General features: G+C 33.6%; 1 protein-coding gene across 1 annotated transcript; it reads left to right on the top strand.

Moving 5' to 3' along the window:
• Positions 1–3,092: 3,092 nt before the first annotated feature.
• LOC129323123 (zinc finger protein BRUTUS-like) lies at positions 3,093–11,456 on the top strand. The gene is given in 15 exon segments (XM_054969695.1): positions 3,093–3,556; positions 4,447–4,656; positions 5,122–5,316; positions 5,397–5,755; positions 6,208–6,433; positions 6,669–6,837; positions 6,913–7,130; positions 7,133–8,138; positions 8,267–8,438; positions 8,516–8,737; positions 8,814–8,951; positions 9,321–9,555; positions 9,653–9,712; positions 10,290–10,361; positions 11,009–11,456. Coding segments are annotated over 15 exon segments (3,666 nt in total). The 5' UTR covers positions 3,093–3,274; the 3' UTR covers positions 11,111–11,456.
• The last annotated feature ends 524 nt before the right edge of the window (positions 11,457–11,980 follow it).

Genomic DNA, 11,980 nt, shown 5'->3' on the forward strand with positions numbered 1-11,980 from the left:
TTAATGATTGTAAAAAAATATATAAATTTTTTTATTCATAACCACTTGTTGTCAATACTATTATTTTTAACAATATTTTATTCATCACTTCCTAATGATGGCATTGATAAAACTAATATTGATCGTCAATTACACATATTTTGACATTAATGACCTTCAAAAATAATAAATTTTTTAGAAGTGAAATTACCAGCTCTAGTTCACTAAGTTATTAGAAAGGGCTGCTCAGGAACTCGTGAGTGAATATAGAGAAAATATATATTTCTACTTCATTTTTTTTGGGGGCCAAATTTCTACAAATTTGGTGTTATGCATGCTAAGATTTTAAAAATTAAACTGATTATTGAATTAATTAATATATTGGTTTAAAAATTAAAAGTTAAAACTGCAATTGAATTACTATTAATATTAAACCAGTTTTGAAGAAAACATTTTGATAAATAATCTCTTAAGATACTTAGATCAAGGATTTATTAGTTTTAACCCATGGAGTTATCGGATTTAAATATTATGATGCATATCAAGGAGATTCCTGACACATCATTCAACAAAAATAATTTTAATATTTTATTCCTGACACATCATAGCAAGGAGGCTTAGTGGACATCGCGGGCAGTGGCACAGTGGGATGGCACGACCACAATTGGATACTGTCTCGCACGTGCTGTACACGTGTCCTCCACCCTTCCCATGCTTCTCTTTGTTCTCCCACCACATTCTTTGATATGAATATCACTGATCGTTGTATTTAATAATAATTTATTAAATATATATAAGTTAAAAAAATATTAGTTTTGTATAATAATTATTGTTCTGAGACAATTTTATATGTTTTCACATACATTATATTATATTATATATTAAATGTAAAGGACAGCAATAATGATCACATCTCCCTCCTGTCATCCTATTTTATTGGTAGTCTGTCCATGTTGATATACAATATTTAAAAAAAAAATTAAACAAATATTTTCTTCCTTTTTATTTATGCGCAATGAAGAATAGTTTTTTTTTTTTTTAAAAAAGGAGTCACTTGGCTCAAATACTTATTATACTTTCTCAAAGATATATAATTTTCTTGTTTAAATTATAGGAGGCTGGGTTTCTAATATTAACGTGACACAATCACATAACGTAGTAGCCTCGATATCAATATTCAGTAATCAATAATCTACGAGGATAATAATAGTATAGGCTTAAACTGCAAGAATATGTAATGGAAGTTTAATATTTATTGCACAAATCCAAATAAATTTGTTTTTTAATTGGCTTCGATACAAGAACAGTAAAATTAGTTGCCTTGGTAACCTTTTCTTTGTGATTAGAAGATAGAGTAGAATAAGAAACGTGGTATTAGCCATCTAATGCTGACTCAAGTAATAAAGATAGGGTGAGATAGATGTGATAGAGATCAAAAATTTAAAACGTTTTAATATAAAACAAACGAAAACATGGTACGTAACTCTTTGGTATGCCAATATGATAGACTTTTTCCAACAACGAGTGAAGGGTCAGACTAAATTTGGTTTTCTCTCTCCGCAAATATAGACTAATAAGATTGCTTAGTTTATTGTATTGCAGTGATTTTTTATGTAATAATAATAAATTATTTTTCCATTTCTATATATTAATTATTTATACTTATTTTTTAATATAAATAAATTAATGGTCACGCGCACTGTTGTCAAGTTTGCAAGTTCGCACTGTAACTTTTTTTTTTTGCAATTTTAATTTACAAGATCATGTTAACTCAATCATAAATTTAAATTAGATTTAAATTCTATCAAACTTGACTTGGTTAAACTTGCCAAGTTTTTTTATTGAATTGGTTGACTTAAGTGTACATGGTGTAGAATTCAATTCATAAAAGCTGTAGAGCCCGTTTTAAAAAAAATTAAATTAAAAAAACTGATATCAATAGAGAAGACAAGAAATACAAAAATAAGAGCTTGTTTGTTTGTATTCTCATTTTTTGTTTTAAAAATTGTAACAAAACAAAAAGAAAATTTGTTGGATTATGTTAATTTAGAATTAAAAAATTAACCTATAGTAATGATTACTGATGACCAATGATGATGAGTTATGATAGTCATCATTTAAGATAATTATAATTTTTAATAATTAAATGTAATATATTTTAAAAATAAAAAAAATTAAAATAAATTTAAAATATTTCTATTTTTGAAATAAAAATAAAATAACTTTGAAAAAAATTAAGTTCAAAACACTTATTTAAATGAATTTTTTTAAAATAAAAAATTATTTTAAAAAAATAGAATGTAATATATTTTAAAATAAAAAAAATTAAAATAAATTTAAAATATTTCTATTTTTGAAATAAAAATAAAATAACTTTGAAAAAAATTAAGTTCAAAACACTTATTTAAATGAATTTTTTTAAAATAAAAAATTATTTTAAAAAAATAGAAGCCAAACAAGTTCTAAGTTGTCATATTTTTAAAGTTTTGTTGAGTATGATAATTAATCAAAATGATTTTAATTTTAATAATTTAAATTTAAAACATATTTAAATTAAATTATAATTTTGTTATATATTTTAATCATTTAATTATATATTTAAAAGAGTATTTATTAATAGAGATAAATGTTTATTATTTAAATTTATGAGTAATTAGGTAAAATAGATAAATACTTTTTTTTAGCCTTATTTATAAGTTATATTTTAAAAGATCTATTTAATCTTATTTATAAATTAAAATGTAATTTTTTAAATAATATTTAAAAAATATTTTTAAAATTATTTTTATGATATAAAATATGATATTATTTTATAAACTTTTTATGTAGAGGTATATTTAAAATTTTATATATTTATATATTTTGTAATTTTATATTTTTTATATTAATATTAATGAGAAGGGTAGAAATAATTTATAAAAAAAGTGTGAGAATAACCATGGTGAGTAATTAGGTAGGATCAGAAAATCCGTCTCGAGTGAAGAGTTCTAATGGCATTTGGCATTTTCTCGGAAGCAGAAGGTGAAAATTAGTTCACGTGGAGGAGTGGAGCCACGTGAGCCAACTATATAATGTTCGCCCTCTTTTATCGACCACACGACAGCGAAGCCACTCATTCGTGCTTTTCTCGACGCTCTTCTGTCCTCACAGCTGCAGAAAGCTCACAGTAAAGTTGGAGAGCAGAAAAGCTCAAAGAAGAGAGAGATTGGAGAATACTTGCAGAGACGCCGAAACAGTTTCAACGAAATCTCGGAAAATTTTGGAGGTTTTTGGACGCCTGAAATTTCAGGCGATAATGGCGATGCCAGACGGAGCTCTGGCTATAATAAATGGCACTGTGAACGCAGTTGATTCTTCACCTTCCAAGACTTGCCTAAAGAACTCGCCCCTCAAATCGCCGATTCTGATATTCTCTTTCTTTCATAAAGCTATTCGCTCTGAGCTCGATAGCCTCCATCGAGCCGCCTTGGATTTTGCCACTAACCAGCAAGCTGCAGCATCTGATATCAAACCCTTGTTCGACCGCTGTCACTTTCTTCGTACCGTCTATAAGCATCATTGTAATGCGGAGGATGAGGTGCGTTGGTTAGTGGAGTTGATGGGATTCTTCTTTTTCTTTCTTTTTTTTTTCTTTTCAAGACTGAGACTGGTGCCTTTGGTAAAAAAAATATTGAGTTATCCACCATTGAATGATCGATATTTACTTTTTTGTTGTTTTAAAAAAAAAATACAGCACTAAGGATTCTTCTTCTTCATCCTCTGCTTTTTAAACCGTCTTAGCCATCAAATTGGACCGTTGATAACTTGCCTGTATCTTGCGTGTTGCGATATCATGGTTACTACAATGCCACTGTAAACAATATAGACTCATAGTGTGGATCGAAAGTCAGCTTTCTGAGAGAGTCTGGTAGATTGCTTCTCTGTTTCATTTAAATCTTATCTTATGTGAAACACTCCAAATATTTTTATGGTTCCTATGAGTAATGTTAGTAGGACCTATCCTCTCCTTGATGCGTTTTTCATTTATCTGCCTGTACGTGTTAAAGTAGTTTGCAGTAACATCGTGTTAATGGGAGGCCATAATATTTTTGAATTGAACAACCAAAAAGGAAAGACCTGAATACTCTATGATATTAATTTCAGTGTTAGCATTTTGAATGCAGCTCAATTTTAAAGGAAAAGAAGCAGACAAAAAATGATAAGGATGCTATGGAGAGTCTTTAATTGGATATCAGATGAGTGCAAGTTTGAACGCTTAAAATGAAGTTTAACTTCGACTCACGTGCTATGTACTTGAGGAAAAACCGTCATTTTGATGTGATCGCTGATACTTCAGATCCTAATTGCAGCTACAAATTCACATTACATTATTACGTCATGACTTGCTAAAATCTGGCACTCTTCAATTTTGAGTATAATTACATATGATTCATCCAATTTTCTATCATGTCTACTTTGAATTCACAGGTCATATTTCCTGCATTAGATATACGTGTGAAGAATGTTGCGCGCACATATTTCTTGGAGCATGAGGGAGAGGGTCTTCTATTTGATCAATTGTTCAAGCTGCTAAATTCTAATTTGCTAGAGTATGAGGGCTACCGTAGAGAATTAGCTTCTTGTACTGGTGCCCTTCGAACATCAATTAGCCAGCATATGTTTAAGGAAGAGGAGCAGGTAAATATATGATGATTCTAGTGGCATCGTTCATTCCTTGTTTTACCAGATTTTCAGTGTTAGTGGGTAAATTTGAATATTCTATTCAACTTTCAAGGATATTCTTTGCATAATGTCTTGAATTGACCTTTTCCTGTCTCCTGCCTTCATTTAAGTGTTTTGTTTTGCCTGAATATAACCAAACACATAGTAAAGTTTAAACAATTGAAGAATCTTCAGTAGACGCAGTTCTTTTCTTTTGACGACCTTTTTGGCTTCAGCAGTTGAATAGAGATATTTTAGTTACAAACTAACCCATGTAAATTTTCTCTATGCACGAAAAATCGAATTGATGCTGTTATGGAAAGTATGCCTTTCCAGATATGATATATGTGGATATCCTTTAATATTTATGGTATATATTAGTGTAGAGTTTTTGATACCAACTTCTACAAAAATCCAATATCAAGTCATTGCTTTGGGCAGGTCTTCCCCTTGGTTATTGAGAACTTTTCATTTAAAGAGCAGGCATCACTGGTGTGGCAATTTCTTTGCAGCTTGCCAGTTAAAATGATGGCAGAATTTCTTCCCTGGCTTGCCTTGTATGTATCATCTGATGAACATCAGGATATGCTTAAGTGCTTGTGCTCAATAATCCCTGAAGAGAAGCTTCTTCAACAGGTAATTGTTATTTGATTAAACGCTGTTGCATAATGATCAAATCAGAATAGTGTTTCAGCTTGAATTTTCTGATTGTCAAGGTTGTTTTTGGATGGGTGGAAGGGGTAAAGATTAAATGTAGAAGCTGCACAAATGATGCCAAGGCTCGTTGTGATAATGTTGGGACGTATGACTTAATCAGTTGTTCTGAAAAGGTGTATTGTGGTTGTGAACCTTCCGAAAGTGGAAAAAGGAAATGGACGGAGCTAAGCATTGACGATACCAGTTCTTCTTCATCATGCCCTATAGATGAAATATTACTTTGGCATAAGGCTATAAAACAAGAGATGATTGATTTAACTGAGGCTGTTAGGAAGATACAACGTTCTGGAAAATTTTCTGATTTGTCTGCATTTAATGGGAGGTTGCAGTTTATTACTGAAGTCTGCATCTTTCATAGGTGTGATCTTTATCCTCTTTATTATAATTTCTGTTGTGAGAAGGTTCATGGTCTGGCGGCCTTTTGAATTGCATTAAATGATGTTTCAGACTGTATACAAAGAGTGTGACTGTGTGAGTCACAGGAAATAATTTCCTGCTTATTTATTGAAGTCATAGAGAAGTCATACCCCTAACCCGTCCCTATTACATGGTTTGGATTATTCAGTATGGAAATAATGTGACCTTCAGGGTTTCTTTGCCCTCCCTAGCTCACTTTGGTGAAGTTCCCATCTTCTAAAGAAAGTCCAGTCTAACAATGAGGCTCTTGTAACAAAAGGGGAAAAAAGATCGAAAAGACAAAAAAAAAAAAGCAGTGAGAGAGAGAGAGAGAATGATGAACACCAATATGATATCATATATCCTTTTTTTCATTGGACATAATATGTGAGGTTCTCATTTTTTTGGCTGCAGCATTGCTGAGGACAAAGTTATATTCCCTGCTATAGATGCAGAGGTTTCTTTTCTCGATGAGCATGCCGATGAGGAACTTCAGTTTGACAAGCTTAGATCCCTGATGGAAGGAATTCAGAATGCTGAAGTCAACTCATCATCTACTGAAGATTACATGAAGTTGAGGTCTCACACTGAACAAATAAAGGACACCATACTGAAGCACTTTGACAATGAGGAAGCTCAGGTGAACTCATCTCTGTTTTAACTTTTAAAAGTGACCAAGAATTCTGCCTGCTATTGGAATGGGGTCTAAATCAACCAAACCTTTTCCGCGCTTTGATGTCTTTCTGTCTAAAGACCCAGGATGCTTTCACTAGAACTTTATTTATGTGATTCAGTGCAGCATCAAGACATTAGCATTGTGATTGGGCATATCTTGCTGTCATTATGATCTCTCTAACAACATCTCATATTGATAGGTTCTACCACTTGCACGAAAACATTTTACCCCCCAAAGACAACGAGAATTACTTTATGAAAGTTTGCGCTTAATGCCTTTGAAATTGATTGAATCTGTAATCCCGTGGCTCGTTGGATTTCTTAGTGAAGATGAAGCAAAGTTATTTCTACTGAATATGTATATGGCAGGTGTAGTGTTTCCCCTCCTCAAATAATGTGTTCAAGTTTCCCTTCTGTTTCTAACTTTAATTTTTATTGATGCAGCCCCTACAACAGATTATGCATTAATAACACTGTTTTCTGGTTGGGCATGCAAAAGAAAATCCAGAAACAATAGTTCCTTCTCAAGTAAAACAGGTTTGTGTTCTGCCAGGAAACTATCGGAGATAGAGAATACTAGCCCATCATTCTGCATATGTGCACCTTCGTTCAGTCCCGAGACAAAATACTCATCCATTCAACAAGACAATGTATATGGAAGTAGCGGACCAGTCAAATGTGGAAAGCCAAAACTGGGGATGGGAATGGTGTTTCTTCCTGCACTGGACTTAGAGAATCTTTTAACTTACCTGATAATCAGACTTGCTGTGTCCCTGGATTAGGGGTAAATGCAAGTCATCTGGGAGCATCTTCATTAGTCTCTACAAAATCTCTGCGATCCTTATCTGATTGCTCTGTGCCTTCACTTAACTCTAGTCTGTTTGTCTGGGAAACAGATGTTGGTTCTTCTGACAATGGGTTCAAAACACGCCCTATTGATAACATATTTAAATTTCATAAAGCCATATGTAAAGACTTGGAGTATATAGATGTTGAATCTGGAAAACTGTTTGATTGTGATGAAAATTTCCTGAGGAAGTTCACTGGTAGATTTCGCTTATTGTGGGGTTTGTACAGAGCTCATAGCAATGCAGAGGATGATATAGTATTTCCGGCATTAGAATCAAAAGAAAATCTTCACAATGTGAGTCATTCCTACACTTTGGACCATCAGCAGGAAGAGAAATTATTTGTTGATATTTCATCTGGACTGTCAGAGCTTAGTCACTTACATGAATCCTTGAATAATAAGAATTCATCTGATCATTTTACCAGCTTCTGCGCTGATTATTCTGATTGCTCTGATGCCATACAGAAGTACAATGAGTTAGTTACAAAGATTCAGGGCATGTGCAAATCCATTAGAGTAACGCTAGATCAACATATCTTCCGTGAGGAACTTGAACTATGGCCGCTATTTGACGTGCATTTCTCTGTAGAAGAACAGGATAAAATTGTTGGTTGTATAATTGGTACTACTGGGGCAGAGGTTCTTCAATCAATGCTGCCATGGGTAACTTCTGCTCTCACACAAGAGGAGCAAAACAAAATGATGGACACATGGAAGCAGGCTACAAAAAACACCATGTTCAATGAGTGGCTTAATGAATGGTGGGAAGGACCTGCTTCATTTTCAAACACAACTACACCCAGTGACCATGTTTCACTAGGTTAGCTGCTATTTCCAGTATTTGTGATCTCTTCAGCGAATCCCCTGTTGTATTTTTTCAAGATCAAACTTAAAATGTTATGATATGTTTGGATACTTTCTAATGTACTCGACTTTTTAATAATTTAGGTGCTGACGCCTTTGGAAATTTGGATCATAGCTTTCAAGCTTTCAGGCCCGGGTGGAAAGATATATTCAGGATGAACCAGAATGAACTAGAATCAGAAATTAGAAAAGTTTCTCAAGATTCAACTCTTGATCCAAGAAGGAAATCCTATCTTATTCAAAATCTATTGACTAGGTCTGTTTCTTCTTTAATGTTTTATAAACCTCCAAGTTCCATTTCGTTGTTTTTAATCTATTATTTGGCTTCCTTAGTCGCTGGATAGCTTCTCAGCAGAAGTCATCTAAAGCAACAGCAGATGAATTTGGAAATGGAGAAGATGTACTTGAAAGATTACCTTCCTATCATGATCCAGAGAAAAAAATCTTTGGTTGTGAGCATTACAGAAGAAATTGTAAACTTCTTGCTGCTTGCTGTGGAAAGCTATTCTCCTGCAGGTTCTGCCATGACAAAGTCAGTGACCATTCCATGGATAGGTAATTTTCTGCATGTAAAATTTCTTTTTGACCTAATCTTTTACCATATATAAACTATATAGTAATGTGCTTGTAGGAAGGCTACAGCTGAGATGATGTGCATGCGCTGCCTGCAATTACAGCCAATTGGACCAGTTTGTGCAACATCTTCTTGTGGTGGTCTGTCAATGGCAAAGTACTACTGTAGTATTTGCAAGTTTTTTGATGACGAAAGGTATATGATTTTATAATACCTTTCTCTCTTCTCTCCTCTTAAAATGTTCAGTGATAGAACCCAGTAACCTTAAAAGTGAGATGATTGATTTACCTCTGAAACCATTTTCATAGAACAACTTCATCATGTTGCTTGTTTCTATGTTTTGTATATGTCAAGCTTGTTGCAAATTCTGTGGTTTTATGATTTACAGGTCTCATGTAAATTACAGAACCTTGAACTGAAGATAGTAAAATTTGTTCTTTTTGTTAAATTGGATTAAAGTCCTATATTCATCCTGAATTCTCTCATAATTTCAGAACTGAGTTCAATTCTTTATTGATGGTCTTGAATCATTTGTGATACTGATAAAAATAATGATTTTTACAGGACAGTTTACCATTGCCCTTTCTGCAATATATGCCGTCTGGGGAAAGGACTTGGTGTTGATTCTTTCCATTGCATGCAGTGTAATTGTTGCTTGTCAATGAAATTAGTTGATCACAAGTGCCAGGAAAAAAGCTTAGAAACAAACTGCCCTATCTGCTGTGATTTTTTGTTCACATCTAGTACATCTGTCAGAGCTCTTCCTTGTGGACATTTCATGCATTCCACTTGCTTTCAGGTCATTATCCTCTTTTGCTTCTTTTCTTTTCAGATTGTAGAATGCAATTTTGTGTATAGACATGATAAATTCTGCAGTTGTTCCCCCCTCTTTGCAGGCATATACTTGTAGTCACTACACCTGTCCAATTTGTCGTAAATCTTTGGGAGATATGGCGGTATGAGATACACCATCTTTTATATAAAACTTCATAATGCAATTATATATGTCGTTATTTTTTGCGGCATCGATATAATATGGTAATCCCTTCCCCTTCACATCCCATTAAAATTTTTTATTCAATCATTCTTATCTGTCCATGTTGCTGACATTTTAACCATGAGCATCAGAATCATTTGGATGATAGCAATTCCTTGATGAGAATTTCACTTGATGGATGTTCTGTATTGTGTAGACAACAATCACATTACACTCTACAATCTACATGGGATGTTTACTCAACTAAGCAGAGTTGTACAAGGATTGCAAAATTGTATTAACAGAAACCATAAGTAAAAACATGATGTTAAAATGTATTTAATCTGACAGGAAACCTTTAAGAGACAATTATTATTCATCAGAAAATACGTACTTTTTCCTCATTATGTATTTATGTTTGAATTTTAACTTGAAAGCAAGATGCCGAATATGAAGCATGTTTTCACCTTCCTGCAACCTTTTGAGGAAGATTTTGTTCATTGTCTCTCAACAAAAGTGACTTTTAAACTTTGTTTTGCTTCATTGATCATTTGTAGGTTTATTTTGGCATGCTTGATGCTCTGTTGGCTTCTGAGGAACTCCCTGAGGAATATCGGAATCGTCATCAGGTAAGATATATCAAAACTAATGTCAGTCCCAAAGAACCACGTAAGCTACCTTAACCTTTCAAAGGCTACACTAGCTATTTTTTATTGAAAAATTACAATCAACCCAGCTTAAGATTACGAGCCGTTACCATCAACTGTCAAGGTTTTTATATTTTCTTGCCGGATTGTGAGCATGTGGGTTAAATTTAATTCTAAGTCATATCCTTCTTAGAAAGAGTGTTTAGATTCCCAAACTATGTTCTCATGGTAGTTTTCACAGCCAGGCAGCCAGCCATTATAAGGTAGACTTTTATTTTTTGGTCGAACATTATAAGGTAGACAACCATGGTACTTTTGGCATTTGAACATGTTTTCCAAAGATACGAGAAATTTAGCGGAAGAGCTGAAATCTGGCCTTGGTGAATAATCCTATTTATAGTTTTGTTAGAAAATATCTCTAGCACCCTTGTAAAGATTATTGAAAACTTTGTTTGTTAGTTAGTTTGATCGTATAAATCAGAAGATACTAATTAATACCTTTAAATCAAAATCAAACGTGTCCAAGTCAGATGAAGTGCGAGAAAGAGAGAAATGTAGAGGATCAATTTATTGGTTCCGTTTAAGGATGGATGGAAATCAATTTGGTAGATCTGATCTTGTTTTGCCAGGATATACTATGTAATGATTGCGATAAGAAGGGGAGTGCACCATTCCATTGGCTGTACCATAAGTGTGGGTTATGCGGGTCTTACAATACAAGGGTGATTTAAGGTTGGCTCAAGCAATCATCTGCTCTACCTCTAGGTCATTATGGCTCAGGAGAACTCTGCCACAAGTTGACTCTCCGTGTGTTCATGGCTCTTCAATCGGAACGGAAAGGGAAAAGATTGCTCTGTAGCATTTTTTTATCAATCGTCCCACGTTTTTTAAGGATGGTTACACGGTAAGTGGCGATCACCCCGTTCTCTGATTGCTTAAATTCTCCTTTATATCAGTTCAACAGATGCCAAGTGCCATCCATCCTCCGTTGGAACTGATAGCGCATTTGGTATCGTTTCTCTCATTCTTTCCATTGCCTGATGCCAAAAAAATATATATAAAAATAATTTTGTAGTATAGTTTTTTCATACGATGTATCCAACATCTGGTTCAATGGTGGTTGTCTTTCTTTGCTTTTAATTTAATGTCATCCAATAGTATGCTTCCTCATAAAATAGGAATTCAGAGTTACGAAGGCATTATATATGGAGTGAAATAAATCACGTGCAGGACAATAGAGAAAGTTTTGCACCGATTGAATTCTTGTGCTTTAGATAGATTATCTTCCGTTTTGATCGAGCAACAAATTCTTCCTGATATGTTAACTGTACGACATCGAAACTGGAACTACTTAGATTAAAGTTAAGTATCTTAAGCTTCATGAAAAACTTTGGCCTCATCACTCAGGTCTCTGGAAATCCTTAATTTCGTTGAAACAGTTTATCAAAAAATATAAAGAAATACGTTGTAAGATCATCCACCTCTGGAAAATGTCAATCAATTGCAAACAAAACAGGTCGCGTTCACGACAATCAAGTGATTTAACCCAACTTGCAAACTACCTCTCACTCACTCCACCCCTGCATTTCCGATGACTGCTT

This window comes from Prosopis cineraria, unplaced genomic scaffold, assembly GCF_029017545.1.
Source record: "Prosopis cineraria cultivar Desert tree isolate PC_DT_omini unplaced genomic scaffold, ASM2901754v1 PC10, whole genome shotgun sequence".
Classification (NCBI taxonomy): domain Eukaryota; kingdom Viridiplantae; phylum Streptophyta; class Magnoliopsida; order Fabales; family Fabaceae; genus Prosopis; species Prosopis cineraria.